General features: G+C 39.7%; 1 protein-coding gene across 1 annotated transcript; it reads right to left on the minus strand.

Moving 5' to 3' along the window:
* Positions 1 to 7,557: 7,557 nt before the first annotated feature.
* ZG16 (zymogen granule protein 16) lies at positions 7,558 to 8,696 on the minus strand. The gene is made up of 4 exons (XM_044657076.1): positions 8,644 to 8,696; positions 8,522 to 8,526; positions 8,337 to 8,469; positions 7,558 to 7,873 (listed from the first exon to the last, which is right to left on the minus strand). Exons 1-4 carry the CDS (start codon positions 8,694 to 8,696, stop codon positions 7,558 to 7,560), a joined length of 507 nt encoding a protein of 168 aa, XP_044513011.1.
* Between the last annotated feature and the right edge of the window lie 8,766 nt (positions 8,697 to 17,462).

Raw genomic sequence — 17,462 nt, forward strand, 5'->3', positions numbered from 1 at the left:
CAGTTCTCACCTTCTGGAGGGGTGAATACTTCTCTAAAGGATTCACAGATTCCTGGCTAATTGAGTTTCTGAGGGTGTGAATTCTCTAAGTGGTTTGTGAGCTCCTCCACCTAGTTCAAGCTTTTGTTGATTCAATCAAAAGGTAGACAAAGAAGAGTTAATCCTGTCTTCACAATCTAGTGAGTTACTAAATAGGAGTACTTAAGTTATTGTTAACCAAAGTGTTGCTCCAACTAGGCAAAGAGAATAAAGGATTCCCTTTCACAAGTGTAAACTCAAAGAGAACAAAGAATTCCTTTTTACACTTCCCTTGTCTTATTCCCCTTCTACTTCTCTGTAAGGTCAGATAAAATTCTATACCCCAATGAGTTTAATGTAGTTTAATTTTCCCATCTTACATATGAGGAAATTGAGGTTCAGTGTGAAGAAATACCTTGCCCAAAATCACAGATTTAATATCAAAACTGGCAGTAGAACCTTCGTTTCCTGATTTACAATTTGGTGCTCTTTCTATTAAGCTACATTGCTGCCAAGATTCAGGATTCAGAACATTCAAAATTCAGACACAGGAGAGAAGATAAGGTTAGAAACCTATCAGGGAGGTCCCTTGAACTCTTGGTGGAAATTAGAGACTGTTGTAGGTGACTTCAAGTGTGGACTAAAAAATCCCAATATTAGGTGATAATTTGTCTAATACTACATGGTTTACAAAGACCTTAACAATTCAGTAATTCATTCAAGACATCACAACTTTCTGAGATATTACAATGGGAAGTATCATTTTCATTCTTCAGATGAGAAAAATGAAATTCAGGTTTAGGTGACTTGCTCATGGTTCCACAGATAAGTAAATGTTAGAGATGGGATTTGAATCCCTATTATTTGATTCTGTCCATCTCAAGGATGATTAAGGTAAGAAAATCTGTCAGAATGAGGAGGAGGGTAGTAAAGAGGCAAACTGGGGAACCAGATTCTTGGAGAGGAGCCCCAGAACTCCAGAAGATTCATCCTCTACACCAACTCTAAAAATCCATGTTTGAGAAATACATCCATCTCTGTGTTCTGGGGGTAAAGGTGGGCCTTGCTAGATCCTTATATCTCTTGTTATAATATAAAAGAAAGTATCTTCACTGCTACTAACTATTAGGCTAGTTATATTAATATGTATATTAATCTGAGGAAGCTCTGTTTTGGTTCTCGTTGATGGCTAGTGCAGGGACACCCGAGTCCTACCACTCAGCTGGATGTTATAATAACTGCCCTTCTTTATAACAGTGTTCAGGCAGGATCCCTAAAGGTCAGTGGATGGGTAACCCTTTCAGGTCCCACCTGGGGTTGATTGATTATTGTTATTAGGCTCTGTTAGCCTTGGATAACGTTCATCTGACTGTGTTGCTCCCTCCCAAGAGTTGTGATTGAATAACTACTCCAGGAAGGTACTTAATATATTTTTATCTATGTTGTTGATAAGGGAAAGGAATGATCAGGAAAGGATTGGGGATAGGAGACCCTGTCACTAATATCCAGTGATGGTTTAGAAGCCTAAATATCTAGGGAGAATTCAGAGAGAAACAGAGGATCCATGGTCAGACACATAGGTCAATCAATGTCCAAGATCAGATTAATGTTTAAGGCAAGGGTTTCAGGTCAGGGCTCTTAAACCAAAAGCAAAGGCAAAGCCAAAGCCCAAAAGGTCCAAAGGGTCCAGGGGGATGCCAGGGCATTTATACCCTCTGGCCAACTGCCTTTCCTCTTGTCCTCATGGCCTCTGGGAACATTCTGATGTCTCCAACTGTCTTCACCTGTCAATCAAGGTGAGGCTCTCAGCTTCCAGAGTTTGAATATGAGACTCTTTATTATAGTTATTGTTGTTATTGAAAACCCTTACCTTCTGTGTTGGAGTAAATATCGTGTATTGGTTCCAAGGCAGAAAAGCAATAGACTAGACCAGGGGTCGGCAACCTTTTTGGCCGTGAGAGCCATAAATGCCACATTTTTTTAAATGTAATTTTGTGAGAGCTGTACAGTACTCACAGTGTGCACTCCTGTAACAGCGCCTGAAAAAAAATTGTACCAAGCGACTTTGTTAACAAATGAGAACTTGACTTTCCATAAATATAAAACCATTAATCCAGCAACTGTTATCCCTGAATTACCACTAGAAGGGGATAGCCTTCATAGTTGTAAGGATACACTAGATTTAGTGCAAAAGGCTAGAGAAGATCTTTCTGATATTCCTATGGAAGGAGCCAACCTTACACTTTTCTGCAATGGCTCGAGTTACCAACATAATGGGCAAAGAGTTTCAGGAGCAGCAGTCACTACCCAAAATGAAACCCTATGGTATGCAGCACTTGGACCTGACATCTTGGCTCAAGAGCAGAGATTGTTGCATTAACACGAGCTCTCCCAATTGCTAAAAACAAAGCCGTGAATGTTTTTACAGATACGAAATATGCATTTATGGTTGTGCATTCATATGGAGAAATTTGGAAGAAAAGAGGGTTCATAACATCAAATGGGAAAGCAATAGCCTATGGGAAACTGATAAGCGAATTGTTAGAGGCCATACAGTTACCATCACAGTTATCTGTCATTCATAGCAGAGCACATCAAAAGTTAATGGGACACGGCCTCAGCCACTTCCCAGCTGTGTGACCCTGGGCAAGTCACTTGACCCCCATTGCCCACCCTTACCAATCTTCCACCTATGAGACAATACACCAAAGTACAAGTGTTTAAAAAAAAAGTTAATGGGACAGGGGGGGGGGGGGGGGGGGGAAGAGAGGGAGCAGCTGGGTAGCTCAATGGATTGAGAGCCAGGCCTAGAGGCGGGAGGTCCTAGGTTCAAATCTGGCCTCAGACACTTCTCAGCTGTGTGACCCCGGGCAAGTCACTTGACCCCCATTGCCTACCCTTACCACTCTTCTGCCTTGGAGCCAATACACAGTATTGACTCCAAGATGGAAGGTAAGGGTTTAAAAAAAAAAAGTTAATGGGACCAGTACAGCTAGACAATTACAGAGCTGACATCACTGCGAAGTTTGCAGCTAGGTGTGGACCAAAAGCTGTATTTCACTTAGCCTTAGTGGATAAAGATGAACTACTATAAGCTTATTCACAAAAGGAAGTGGAATATTGGCAGAAAAATCTTGGAGCCAATCTAGTGAATGGAGTATGGATGTCCATCTCTGGAAAACCGTTTTTGCCAAAATTACCGCACCATACTGCATGTGCAGCAGTTCACAGAGAAGGCCATTATGGAGTTTTAGGAATTGTGGATACAATTCGCAAAAGCTGGATAGCTATGGGAGTGACAATAGAAGCCAAACGGGTGTGTGACAGTTGTATAGTGTGCCAACAATATAACAAGGCTATAATTAAGACCAAAGCCTATGGAGGTAAACCACTAGCATTCACACCATTTGAGTGCTTGCAAATAGATTATGTCACAATGCCAAGATGTCAAAAATATAGGTGTATACTTGTGATAGTGGACAAGCTGACTAAATGGCCAGAGGCATTCCCAGCCAAGAAAAATGATGCAACTTTTGTAGCAAAGATGCTACTGAGGGAGATAATTCCAAGGTTCTCTATTCCATCAATAATCTTGTCTGACTCTAGTAGTCATTTTGCAAATTCTATTTTAAAGCAAATCTACCAGGTGTTAGGAATTAAGAGACACCTATGTTCTATCTATCAACCTCAGTCATCAGGAGCTGTGGAACGAACCAATCAATCTTTGAAATCAATGATTGGGAAGCTGTGTACAGAAAGTCATCTTAAATGGCCAGATGTTTTACATATGGCACTTTTCTACTTGATTGTTTAAAATGTCATGATAATGTTCATATGTTATGTTGATGTTCAACTGATGTGTTCATGAAACTATTGTATTCAAATCCCACACTTTCCCACAGAGAAACCTATCTTAAACCCTTGTCATTAGCTTTAGACTAGTTAGTTAGTTAAGGCATTAGATAAGATAGTCAAACACATTTGTCACTGTTTGAACTATTGTATGGTCAGCAACCGTGGGTAGGAAAAGTTCCACGAGACACTAATTACCTATCACATCTAGGAATTGAGTGCAAAATCTATGAGTATGTCACCTTATTGAAAGAGAGATTAGATGAATTACAAAAATTATCTTTAATACAGCAAAGAGTTCCACTTGACTTTAGCCTACATGATTATCAACCTGGAGATAAAGTTTATATCAGAAATTTCACAAGAAGATCAGTGATAGAACCAAAATGGTATGGACCACATGAAATAATCCTGGCTACACCAACCTCTGTAAAAATTAAGGGAAAGGAGGCATGGTATCACTATACCCTCCTAAAGAAAGACCTCAGTAAAGCCAAGATCTCATCAAGCATTCAGTCTCAAACACAAGAAACAGAATTTGACTTAGAGATAGAACCTCAAAGCAAAAGATCATACTTAGAAACAAAGCCTCAAATAGGAAAACACCAAGGAACAGATCAATATCAAGAACAAGACACTCAAATCATAGATTTAGATCACACAAATGCCTCATTCATTCATAAAGATCAACAGTTAAACCTATCAGAAATCAGCAGTGGTGAATAAGAAGAAACTGAATATTAGTCTAAGCATTACGTATTACATCAAAGACAAGTGCAATCACAAAGTCTCATAAGAAGAAATTTTGTGGCAACACAAAATTTAACATGACATTACACAGTCACACATTGGTTCCTGATCCAGGGATTCTTCAGTCTCCACCTGTCAATCAAGTCGACAACTGACAAGATGGGTATCCAGCAAAGGAGAAGAGAGATGAGATCCCGGAGATTCCAGAGTTCCAGAGACATCAGGACATCAGGACCAGTGCAAGGACAACAAGAGACATTGCATTAACAGACTGTATGAGGACCTGAACTGTGACAACACCTGTGACTTGGACATCATCACCGGGAGAATCAAAAGGAGAGAAGATCAGCAAATGAAGATTAGGTTTGAATAGGTACAAGGTTTTCACATTCAGACACTAATCACAAGGGAAATGCACAAATTAGAATGCATGTGACAACATTAGCTGATTGACAGAGGGATTCTGAAGAAGAAGGTGAGTATAAACCCAAACAGTAAATGTTAGGTCATGAGTCCAACACATAGTCACAATAAAGTCACATCACATGTACATAATGTAAATAAATGTATATAGTTGAAATAAACTACAGTGACCCAAATGAGCAAGAGAACTAAGATTCCTTGCAAGGTCTAAAGTATTCATTTCATAAGAAACATCACATGAAAACTTTGTACATATGTAATATTTTTACTAACATGTATAGCATAGGTCTACTAACCCTTAGGGAGAGAGTAGATGCAGGGAAGTTCAATTCTAGCTAGCAGAGGGTCAGTGTAAAATAGTTATAAATGTTTAAATAGATTTGTTTAAAAGGATATTAGACAAACAGTGTACAGTGTAGTTCAGTTAGGGAAGACACTAACACATTAACTATAGTATAACTATATTAACTTATAGTATAAGAATTATTGACAAACTAATCTAACTGTAGATTAGGGAATAGAAAATGTTAGAATGTATTGTGTATTAGGAATGTTATTTGAAGTTAGTATTAGAAATATAGACAGAGTTATTGCAAGTTTCATTAACTTAGAGTAAGAAACAGCATAGATAATTATTCTTAAATATTCTGATGATGTTTACATGTTATACTTATGTTCAAATGATGTGTTTATGAAAATGTTGTATTCAAATCCTATACTTTCCCAGAAAAGCCTATCCTAAACCCCTTGTCGTTAGCTTTAGGCTAGTTAGTTAGTTAAGGCATTAGATAAGATAGGATTTTTTTTTTTTTTTTTTTGGGAAGGGATAGTTAATGGGATAAAAACACATAGTTAAGAATAGTATAGAGTAGAGGTCATCCAAGGACAAAATCAGCTGAAAATTTACAGGTTGAAATTTCCAAAAACAAAACGGCATTCATGTTATATTGAAACTCTGGGAGCTGGGATTCCACAATGTTGATTGACAGGTGGAGACCATTGGAAGATCAGAATGTTCCCAGAGGCCATGAGGACAGGGGAGAAAGTGGTTGGCCTGGGGGGGTATAAATACCCTGGCAGCCCTGGCTTTTGTGTCCTTTCATTTCCCTGGACCTGAGATCTATGGATCCTGGTCTTTTGGGATTGGTGACTTGCTTGGCTCAACCTTGCAAGAACCTCCTGTCTTGTACCTGACCAACATTGTCAACCTGTACCCTGACCATCAATCTTCTTATTCTAGTGTCCCTAGATATTTAGGAATTCAAATCATCTGTAGTTATCTAGGTATCCCAGGGCCCAGGAGGGATCTGGGAAGTGGGCAGGAGAAGAAGAAGAGGGTGGAAAGGGGTGGATCCTGAAGGCTGTATAGGCATAACATCTAGCAAGAAGAAGAAGAAGCTGAAGACATCAAACAGCAGCTTGCTTGCTCTGGTTTGGCTGTGGCCAGGCTGAGCCAGAGAAGCTAATTAACCAGAATCAATTACCTGCCTACAGCTCTGAGGGTTTTTATAATCCAATTAGTTTAGGGTTTCCCACTTCCTCTTTCCATTTCCCAATACTCCTCTTTGATAAATATAGATAACTATTCAAGTACTTTCCTGGAGTGGTCATTTCATAACTTCTCTGGGAAGGGAGTCACGCAGTCAGATAAACTGTTTCCAAGGCTAATAGAGCCCAATACCTATTATCAATCAACCCCAGGTGGGACCTGAAGGGATACCAACCATTGACCTGAAGGATCCTGCCTGGGCACTGTTATAAAGGAGGGAGGTGTTACATCATTTAGCTAGGTGGCAAGCTTCAGCTGATCTTGCACTTGCCTCATTCTGAACTATCACTGCTGTCACACTATTAGCAGTGGTAGTATTCAGTTTATCTCTCCCTCCCTCCATCTATCAGACCATTTATTTTTATAACACTTGCCCAGGGTCACCCAGCTAGGACGTGTCTGAGTCCAGATTTGAACCCAGGGCAATCCATTTCTAGGCCTGGCTCTCAATCCACTAAGTCACCTAGCTGCCCCTATATCTCCTCTTCATGAAATGCCTTATATTTGAGCCCAACCATAACCTTTTGAGATTAAGATAGACATTGTTCTTTGCTACCACAAAGAGAGATGCTATAAATATTTTAGGTTCTTTTCCTTTTTCCCTAATCATTTTAGGGAAAAAACAAAACACCACCTAATTGTGGTATTGCTAGTTCAAAGGGTATACACAGTTTAATAACTCTTTGGGCACAATTCTAGATTGCTCATTTTGTAGGTGAGAAAACAATTTCAGAGATTGACTATTTAAGATACAAGTATCCTTTGGTATGATGCCAAACAAAATTACAGCACTTTGAGATTCACATATACAACTTTAGGCACACATGCATGCCCTAAATTAGAGACACACAACAGCAGCACACTTCCACAAACTGACTTAAGCAACATCTTTTTATTCAAACACTTTAGTAGTTCCTGAGGGAACAATAACTTTTCCGAGGAGAGGGCTTGCTGTGTCTGGATGGTTAGCAGCTGCTGCATTCACTGGGGTAAACATCCCAGTGAAGGCCAATAGCATTGATGAGGGAGCCAGAGCGGCCACTGATGAATCGAAGAACGGTGTTGGGGTACAGTGGGGCAGCATTGAAGCTGGTGCCTGTGTCTTTGCCAAAAGGCAAGTATCGGCCTTTGTCTGTCACAAAGACCAACTTCCGAAGGTAGTATTTATATTTGCCAGATACTTGGATGATTGACTCCCCGGGGTACAGAAAAATCTCCTCCAGGTCACCCTGGGAACCCCCAACATAGTTGCTCCATTCTTTGCCATATCGTACCTGAAGTCTAGGGAGGAAGGAGGGAGAAGGAAGGAAAAATGGAGACAGGTATTGAGCATCTTATGAGCAAGAAAGGTAGAATAATGTAATAGATGAGAAAACTCCGTCCCTCTCCTTCAAAACTAGATATCGTAGAGAATAGTGATAGTGTAGGTGGGATAGCAAAAGGGATTTCTAGAGATTCACAGGAAATAAAAATCATAGAAACCAGTAATAAATATCTACCCATAAATGTTCAAAATATCAGTAATAAGCAAAATGAACTACTGATCCTAAGTGAGAAGTTTGACTCTTAAATATGCCTGTGACTTAGTAGGATAGGATTCATGATTGGAATATATCCATGGGAGGATATGCCTTATTCAAAAGCAACAGCATAGATAAATGAAGGGATGTTGGAGAAGTAAGTGAGGAAATCAAGAACAAGAAAATGACTAGTAGTGAGGGCCAGCCCCGTTCAGAATTCTCACCCCACAATGTAGTATCTGTTGACCCGGATTCGGATGGCAGTGATGGGGCCATCTAGCTGGTTGCCTGAGTGAGAGAAGCGCTCTCCTCCCCCTCCTCCATACTCTCCATTGTAGGAGGATGCCCGTGGCTGGACTAGAGATAAAATAATTTATACAGATAGAGGTAAAGAAGGCTGCAGTCCTACCAAGACTCAGTCACCATCTTCCCACAGACCTGCATCCTTTTCAGACCCAACCTTGAATTTCCACCCCATATGCCTTCCCAGGTGCCCTCTCTGGGACTAGGGTTCCTATGTCTATAGATCACTTACCGGACTCAGCTGACACACAGAGTAAGGCAAGGAGAGCCAATGCCAACATCCTGGAAGCCAAGAGAAGGAAGGAAGGCAATGAAATGGGTTCACCCTATCTGTTCCTGAATCAACCCAGTCATGTTATTTGCCTTAGTCCCAGGCTTTCTATCCACCTACCTCAGACCCTAGCATCCTTACACTCTGATCTAGACCCAGGCATCTTGATCACTTAACTCAGATCCTGGCAGTTTGCCTTCCTAATTCTATCATCCTCAAATCCCTCACTTGTGGCCCTAGCAAATCTATAGGGATTACCCATTCTCCTAATTTAGGACCAGGCATACCATACCCCCTTACCTGGCAGGTCCTGGTATAGTGTGACCTTAAGGAAAAGCCAAGTCCTTTTATCTCAGACACAGACCTTCCCCTGTTTCTTATCGTGTGAACTTAACCTCCTGTACAAATACTATAAAGCCATTAGGGTCAGGTGTGGTTAGACAGCTGGATATCTCACACTGGGCTCCTCCCTCTTGGGTCTCTCCCAGGACTATAGTTAACAGACTGGGATGCCTAAACCAGGGTCCCAGATCAAAAGGAGCCAAGATGGTGGGGTGAAAAAGTCTTAGGCAGCAGAGAGGAGGCCCAAGGAGAAATAGAAGTGGCATCCTTAATGATATAACCCTGAATGTACTAGGAAAGGTCACTGTCTAAAATTATCTCCGTTATCCTACCTTTCCTATTACCTGAAATTCTACCATTAGTGATTTCTTCCTTTACATTAACTACTTTTTTCTTTAGGCTTTTAAAAGGTAAATTGCCCATAGGCACAGAAAATATTCAGGTCCCTTCTCCTCAAAAAGAATGAGTTGATGAGGGACCCAAGGCAGCAAGAGAAGAGGTCAACGGTAGCTGGGGAGAGGACCGACAAAAGAGAAAAGAGGGGGAGGTATACTCAGGACCAATTAATTTTCTTCCCTACCATTTTGCCTACTAGCCTTTGGGACAGACACATTCTGACCAAAGAGAGAATGTAAGCCTAGATCCCCACAGAGAGAATGCTTTACCCAGGACTTGACCTGATAAAATCACTTCAGATTTTTATGATCCTGTAAAGGCCCAACCTCTCTGTGAGGTACCTGTTATAAGCACTAACCCCATTTTGCAGATAAAGAAATAGAGGCTCAGAAAATTGGATTTACTTTCCCAAGATCATATAATTTATCAGCTTTAGAGATAGGAGTGGATTTCAGATCACCTAATTCCAAATGTAGTTCTCTTTTCACTATACCCCTGGCTTAAAGGTCATTCTGGGTAGGCTTAGGGATGATTCAGACCTCCAGGACAGCAGAAATCAACTTCACTCTGACTCATTATCCTGGGGGCCAAAGCAAGATCTTTTCTCCTTTTCCTCAGACTGACATCTTCCATTAACTCACCAAGAACTAAAATCCCTTGGGATTCAGCCACCATCCCTCAGTCCTTACAACCTCAGAGGAAATGAGGAACAGTCACCTGGGTTAATATTGCCAGAGCTGGGGTCACTGTAGTGGAGCAAGCCTGGAGGGAGATCAGGAGGCATTAATGGAAATGGAAAGGAACTAGAATTATCAGTCAATCAACAAACATTTATTAAGTGTTAACTATGTCCCAAGCATTGTGATTTTTTAAAAACTCCATTTCATTAGGGATTAGTAGAAGAGACTAGAAAGACAATCTCACACTTTACCCCTTTTTGCTGCTGTCCCTCAACAAGCTACCCCTTCTCCACTCCACACCCTTAGCTCCCTACACCCCTTGTCTAAACTGGCCATGCTGACCATCTGGGGCTTATCCCAAGGTCCATCCTGATAAAGAAGAGAGCCACACCTTAGAGAGTTGGAGATGGGGCTGAGACCTGGTTATCTGAATTGTGGGAGGGATCTGGGGGGCCTGGGCCAGAAGAACAGGTCTCTTCCTCTTCCCTCCCCCTTCTCTCTCTTCTTTCTACTCCTATTTCTACTACTTTCTGTCTCCTTTACTCTTCTCCTTTTTCCTGCCTCTCTCTTTCCTTTTGACTTTCTCTAGCTCTCTCCCTACTCCTTCTCTTTCCCTGCCTGACTCCTTCCTTCTTCCTTTACTTCCTAAGCTCTTTCTCTGTTTCTTCTCATCTCCACCCCTGCTGCTAGAGACCCATGTCTTCAGAGATTCCCTCTTCCTAACTCTCTCCACCTCTCTAGGCTTAGCCCATGTCTGGGATCAGAACCTCATATATAGACCCAAGGCAAGAGATAAAAAGAAGCTCCATGGGTTCTGATGTAAAACTGCCTTCACCCCAGAGAAGACTCCTTGAGACCTCCAAACTTTGGGCTCCCTGTGTTCCCTGAGGACCTTATTTATTGCCATCACCTGAAAACTTCAGTGTGTGGAGGGAGGCAGGTACTCTCTTCAGGCTGGCACTTTGGGAATGCAATTCAGCCTCTTCATTCTTCTCATCTCATCTCTGTCTAGCCCAGAGTCTTGCACATGGGATGCATTCAGGGACCTACTGGTCACTCAAACAAAATTCAGCCCAACAACTGTTGCAATTAATTTGAACCATCATTTAGAGTACAGGGAATTACTTTTACTTTAGGTTGAGAGATCTCAGTTGCTAACATTACATAATGAATTAGGTCCTTTAGTGTCTTGCCAACTATTTGTAAGTGGCCCAGAGCTCTGTCCTGTGCTCTTCTAGGCTAAGTTCAAACACCAGCTTCTGCAAGAGGTCTCTCCTGGTTCCTTTAGCCTTTAGTGCCTTCTTCTGCTGGATTATCCTTCATCTATTTAGTCTATATACAAATTAGATCCCAAAGTTCAAATAATGAAGGAAGGAAGTAGCATTTATTTAGTGCCTACTGTGTGCCAGCCACTTTACAAATATGTTCTCACTTGATCCTTACAACCCTGGTACAAATAGGTACTATTATTATCCCCATTTTAGAGTTAAGGAACCTGACTAAGACAGAGGTTAAGTGACTTGGCCCAGAGTCTCACAGTTTAGTAGATGTCTGAGTATAGATTTACTCGGCCCAGCCTGTTCCTGTTCCCTTCACCTGAGCTATGGTCCCTGGGTCACTCCATGGTGCTGTTGCCTGGAGAGGTTAACTCTTTCCCTGCCTGGTGCCCAGCTGGCCATCCTAGAGATATGGGGCTCCTTGTCTGAGGAAGAGACAGGCTGAGGTTACTGGGGCAGTGATGCCCAGGCTCTAACCCAGGGTACCTGGAATTAAAAAGAGGAGTTAGTCAATTAAAAAAAAAAAGATTTGTTTATGTAAACACTTTTGAATTGAATCTCTACATGTATTTGTGGGAATTAGTAAATTGATTCTCTGATATTTTAAGCATTTCATTGATTTTTTTTTTTTGGAATGGGAGTCTCCCTTCTATTATTGCATCTTGGGTTTATTATTATTATATAGACATACTGTTAACCTTTTTTAACATTTGTTTTTTATTTTTAAGTCCTGAATTCTCTCCCTCCCTCTTGCCCTTCCCTCCTTGCTGAAATAGGTAAGCAATCTGATAGAGTTAAAAAAACAACCAACCAAATCCTTACCTTCTATCTTAGAATCAATACTAGTTATCAATCGGTTCTAATGCAGAAGAGTGGTAAGGGCTAGGCAATTGGGGTTAAGTGGCTTGTCATAGAGTTAAGAAGTGTTTGAGGCCAAATTTGAACCCAGGTCCTCCTGACTTGAGGACTGGCACTCTATCTACTGTGCCATCTAGCTGCCTCTCTAATATAGATTTTACATGTTCAATCATGTAAATTAATTTTTCCATATTAATCCTTTTGTGGAAGAAAACTCCAGCAAAAAAAAAAAGAAGAAATGAAATATAGTATGCTTTGGTCTGGATTAAGACTCCATTAATTCTTTCTCTGGAAGCATGACATTTTTCATTATGAATCCACAGATCATTGTGTTACCGAGACTGGTTAAGTCACTCACAATTGTTCATCATGCAGTATTGCTGTTACTGTGTATATTATTCTCCTGGTTCTGCTTACTTCACTCTGTATCAGTTCATCTAAGTCTTTCTAGGTTTTTCTGAAATCCTTCTAATTATCATTTCTTATGGCATAATATACATTACAAGCATATACCACAACTTATTCAGCCATTCCCCAGTTGCTGGGTGTCCCCTCACTTTCCAATTTTTTGCCAACATAAAAAGAGCTGCTATAAATATTTTTGTACATATTGGTCCTTTTCATTTTTGTTTTTTATCTATTTGGAATATAGAACTAGTAATAGTATTATTGCTAGGTCAAAGTTTTTTTTTTTTTAATTGTTTTATAGGGCTTTGGACATAGACCCAAATTGTTCTTCAAAATGTTTGAATCAAGTGATGGGAAAACTAACCCCGCCCCCCCACCCCCCCACCCCTCCGCTGGCCAGATGAGGCTCCCTGAAATGTTCTATCAGGATCCTGCCAGGAGACATTAGTCCTACTCTGACGAATATAATGAGTAGGATTCAATGCAATGAAACTTCGAAAGAGTTGCCTTAGAAACAGACTGACAGATGAGCATTTCCTTTCCTTTGGCCCCCTCTTTAAAAAGTTTGCCCATCACTGTTTGAATCAGTTCTCATCTTCCCTATGCTGTTGATATTTTTAACCTATTCCCTCTGTTTTAGAATCGATACTAAGTGTTTTATTACAAAGTCATTTAATCCCAATTGCCTAGCCTTTATTGCTCTTCTGCTTTGAAACCAATACTTAGTATCCATTCTAAAACAGGGTAAGGGTTATTAAAAAAAGAGTTAAGCATAGTCAAGAAAAATGAATGCCCACATTGGCCCAGCCCAAATATATATGTTTCTTTCTCCACCTCAAGTTAGTCTGTCATTGTATTGTACTTCATCATTGAAATTCTGGAGTTAACCACCAATATAACTAGTCATTGTTATTGTGGTGAGTAAGGTCTTAATTTACTGAATAATTAGAGGTTCTTGATAAGTAGAATAGAGAGATTTTGTTGGATGAGCTAGACTCCTTTAAATTCAGACAGTGGAATCACCAATGAGGTCATTGGGAAGGAATTCTAAGGTTCTCCTTAAGAGGAGCAGTTAGGAATTTCTATACACTCTTTGAGTTTGAGGCTCAATTGGTTGGCAGTTTTCCTCTGATATTCCTTAAGGATTTTGGAGATAGTTGGTTGGGAATAACATCTCGAGAGCTGAGAAGAGTTGGATAGAGATTAATCTGACAAAGTGAGAGAAAGCTCAGGCTGTTTCCCTGATTCTATCAGCAGGGACAGAAGAGGGCACACTGTCTGTGAAATCTTCATAGTCTGTTTTCCTGTCATAGTTTGAGCTTGGAAACTGGAGAGAGACAGAGAAGGCTGGATTGATTATTTGAAAATATAATATAAGGATATTTATAATTAAGAGTAGATGGTATAGTTAGAACAATATTTCATTTGATTATATTTCCTTTATTATATTATTATCACTTTTTATATTTAATTTATTATTATATTACATAATAATAATATTTTGGATAGAATAAGGAATTTTAGCATAGGTCTGGTTGCCAGACAGAAGATGTTCTTCATGGGGTTTTAGTTGATTTTTTTGGGGTTCAGTTAGAATTCTTAGTTTAGGGAAATATATATATAAAATTCATTATATTTCATACCTTCCTTTCCTTTTCTTTCCCTGCATCTCATAGTTACAATAAATAGGTTTTTGTATAATCAGTCTCCAGCAGATTTTCTTCAACTGACCAAGATCAGCCATTTTTTCCAACTGCCAACAACTAAATTCTCTTAACCTAATAGCCTACCAATATATATCAACAACTATTGATACCAATACCAATCAATATAAGGATCAATATTCCCCATAACATTATTAATCAGAATTCTTCTATCTTTCAGAGTTCCTTGTCTTTATATTATTGTTGTCTTTAATAAATTGCTCTTTTGGTTCTGCTCACTTCATTTTGCATCAGTTCCTACTTCCCAGGGTTTTCTGAAATAATTTACTTCATCAGTTCTTAAGTGCACCAACATTTCATTACATTCATATACCACAAGTTGTTTAATAATTCTCCAACTGATGAGTACCACTTCAGATTCTAGTTCTTTTCTTTGCTTCCCCCCCCCACCCCTTTAATTCCTATCTTCAGGATCAGGAAGTTGTCAACTAGTATAGTTTTCTTTACTATTGTTCCCTTCCTAGCATTATCCTCTCTCTTAACCAATCTTCTCCCTATGCTTGTTTGTTTCTCTGTTAAGTTTGACATATTTCTATACCAAAATGTGTGTTTATCTGTATGTAGTGGTATATGTATTCAACCTGCTCTTGTTTATTTCAAAGAAGTTAGGTTCATTTAATGCTTACTTCTCTGTCCATTTTTGCATTTTCTTAAACATCCTGATTATAAGAAACAGTCAGCCTTCTCCCCCCCAACCGCCCCATATTACTCTATTCCTCTTATCATCTCTTCTTCTTTCCCCTTTTAAACCTCAGAATAGAACCATTCCACTCCCTAGGCCCTCTGTTTTTCTTATTTAATTCCCTAAATACTCACTGAAGACACAATTCTGAAGGGACACTAATTTCTCCTCCCCAAATTAGAAAGGTAGTATTATATCATTATATCTCTTCTAATTGCTCAACTACATTTATCTTCTTAGGTTTCTTTGCATTTTGAAGCTTTTTCTCAGCTCTGTTCTTTTCATCAGACTGGCTTGAAAGCCCTCTATTCCACTAAAGATCCATTTCCTCCCCCTGCAAGATTATACTTAGCTTTATAGAGTAAATTATTCTTGTTTATAGGATTAAATCTTTTGACTTTTAGAATATTGTGTTGCAAGATCACCTCTCATTTAAAGGTGAAGCTGCTAGAACTTGAGTGATCTTGACTATGATTCCTCAATGCTTTAACTTTTCTAGATGCCAGCAATAATTTTTTTTTTCATTTTATTGTAGAGGCTATAAATCATTTGCTATCATTCTTAGGACTTATCCATTATTTTTTTTTTAACATTTTTTTCCAACTGTATGTAAAAACAGTTTAAAAAATTCATTTTGAAACAATTTGAGTCCCACATTCTCACCCTTCCTCCCTCCATTTCCCTGAAATGGCAAGCAATTTGATATACATTATTATACATTGGCAGTCATGCAAAAAATATTTCCATATTAGTCATGTTGTGAAGGAAAACACAGACTAAAAACTATGAGAAATAAGGAAAGGAAAAAAAATACTTAAATTACATTCATACTCTGTCAGTTCTGTTTTTGAAGATGGATAGCGTTTTTCTTCATAAGTTCTTTGGAATTGTTTTGGATCTTTGTATTTCTGAGAATAGCTGTTGGTATGTACAATGTTCTCCTGGTTCTGCTCACTTCACTTTGCATCAATTCATGTAAATCTTTCTAGGTTTTTCTGAAAGCATCCTGCTCATCATTTTTTATAGCACAATAGTATTCATCGTATTTTATAGCAACATTAAGCATATCCCAGGACTTTCTCTTCTGGGGTATCTTTCAGGAGATGGTCAGTGGACTCTTTCAATCTTCATTTTGCCCTCTGGTTCTAATAGATATGGGCAATGTACATGTATAGTTTTTTGAAACATAGTGTCTAGGCTTTTTAAAATTTAATTTTAAGAATGCTAATAAGTTGGACAAACAGGAAAGGCTTTTATATGAATTGGGAGGATTGATTGGATCTAGTCTAATTTTATCACTCTTTAGATGAGTAAACCAAAGTTCAAAGACGTTATGATAAATTACAGAAGTAAGATGAGGATTCAAATCTAGGTCTTATGATTACAAGCCCAGGGCTCTTGTCATTATTATATAAAATTGATGCCTAGAAAGAAGTGATTTGCCTAAGATTATAGTGAGTAGTAGCAAAGCTGTGACTAGACCCTATGCCTTTTGATTCTTAGTCCTAGTCATTTGTACCTATTAGAAAATGATGGCTTCTTTCTCTATTAAGGATGACCCATCTTCTGGGTTAAGACGGCGGCAGAATAAAAAGCAGCTGCTTAACCTCTCCTAACCCACATATATAGGACTCCTCAAGAGGACAAAAACAAACCCAAACAAACGAAGGGACCCCACAACAGGGTGCAGCATTGAAGGTACCTGAGATCGGGGCATTTCCATGCTATAAGGGGGTGAAATAGCTCTCATTAAATTCGAGCTGAGCAACCCCCTCCCCGCCACACCACCTACAGTGCCAAAGCCAGCGCACAAGAGTTAAAGCAAGTTTGGGGCATTCATTAAGTTCTTGGCAGCTACCTGGGATCACCATGGCCTGCTCCTAAGAGCAGCAAGATTTAAGACCCCAAGAGGCTAAAGAACATGTAGACTTTGAACACAGACCTTGAACGTAGGTGTGGACTTGGACCCTTAGCATAGGTGTGGACCTTGGGTGGGGAGCCAGTGCAGAGGGGTGCAGGAGTGTGGAAGCAATGCCCTGAGACTGTTAAAGAAGCTTCTGGCAGAGGAGCAAGCAAGGGGACCACCAGGAGGCTTGACCCTGAGAACAACTAGACTTGAGACCTCAGAAGCCTAAAGAGCGCAGACTGACCCTGGATGTGAGGATAAAGCTGAGAAGGTGCACGGCCCAGGGACTCAGGCAAAAACTGCTCCACAGTTCCATAGGCAGAGAGCCTGTCTGCCTCACCCAGATTTCTGACTGAGAAATAAATAATAATAATGGCAAGCCAGTCACAAGAACCCAAAAAGAGAAAATTCAAGAAGAAATCTTTAACATTCAACAACTTTTACACAGAAAAAATCCAGACAACAGAGCAAACAGCAGAGGAGAACAAACAAATCACATCCAA

This window comes from Gracilinanus agilis, chromosome 1, assembly GCF_016433145.1.
Source record: "Gracilinanus agilis isolate LMUSP501 chromosome 1, AgileGrace, whole genome shotgun sequence".
In the NCBI taxonomy this organism is placed as follows: Eukaryota; Metazoa; Chordata; class Mammalia; order Didelphimorphia; family Didelphidae; genus Gracilinanus; species Gracilinanus agilis.

Coding starts and splice junctions, on each gene's coding strand:
- ZG16 (XM_044657076.1), bottom strand. CDS start 8,696: ATGTTGGCATTGGCTCTCCTTGCCTTACTCTGTGTGTCAGCTGAGTCC. Junction 7,874..8,336: donor AACAGATACTACATTGTGGG/GTGAGAATTCTG, acceptor CTTCCTCCCTAG/ACTTCAGGTACGATATGGCA.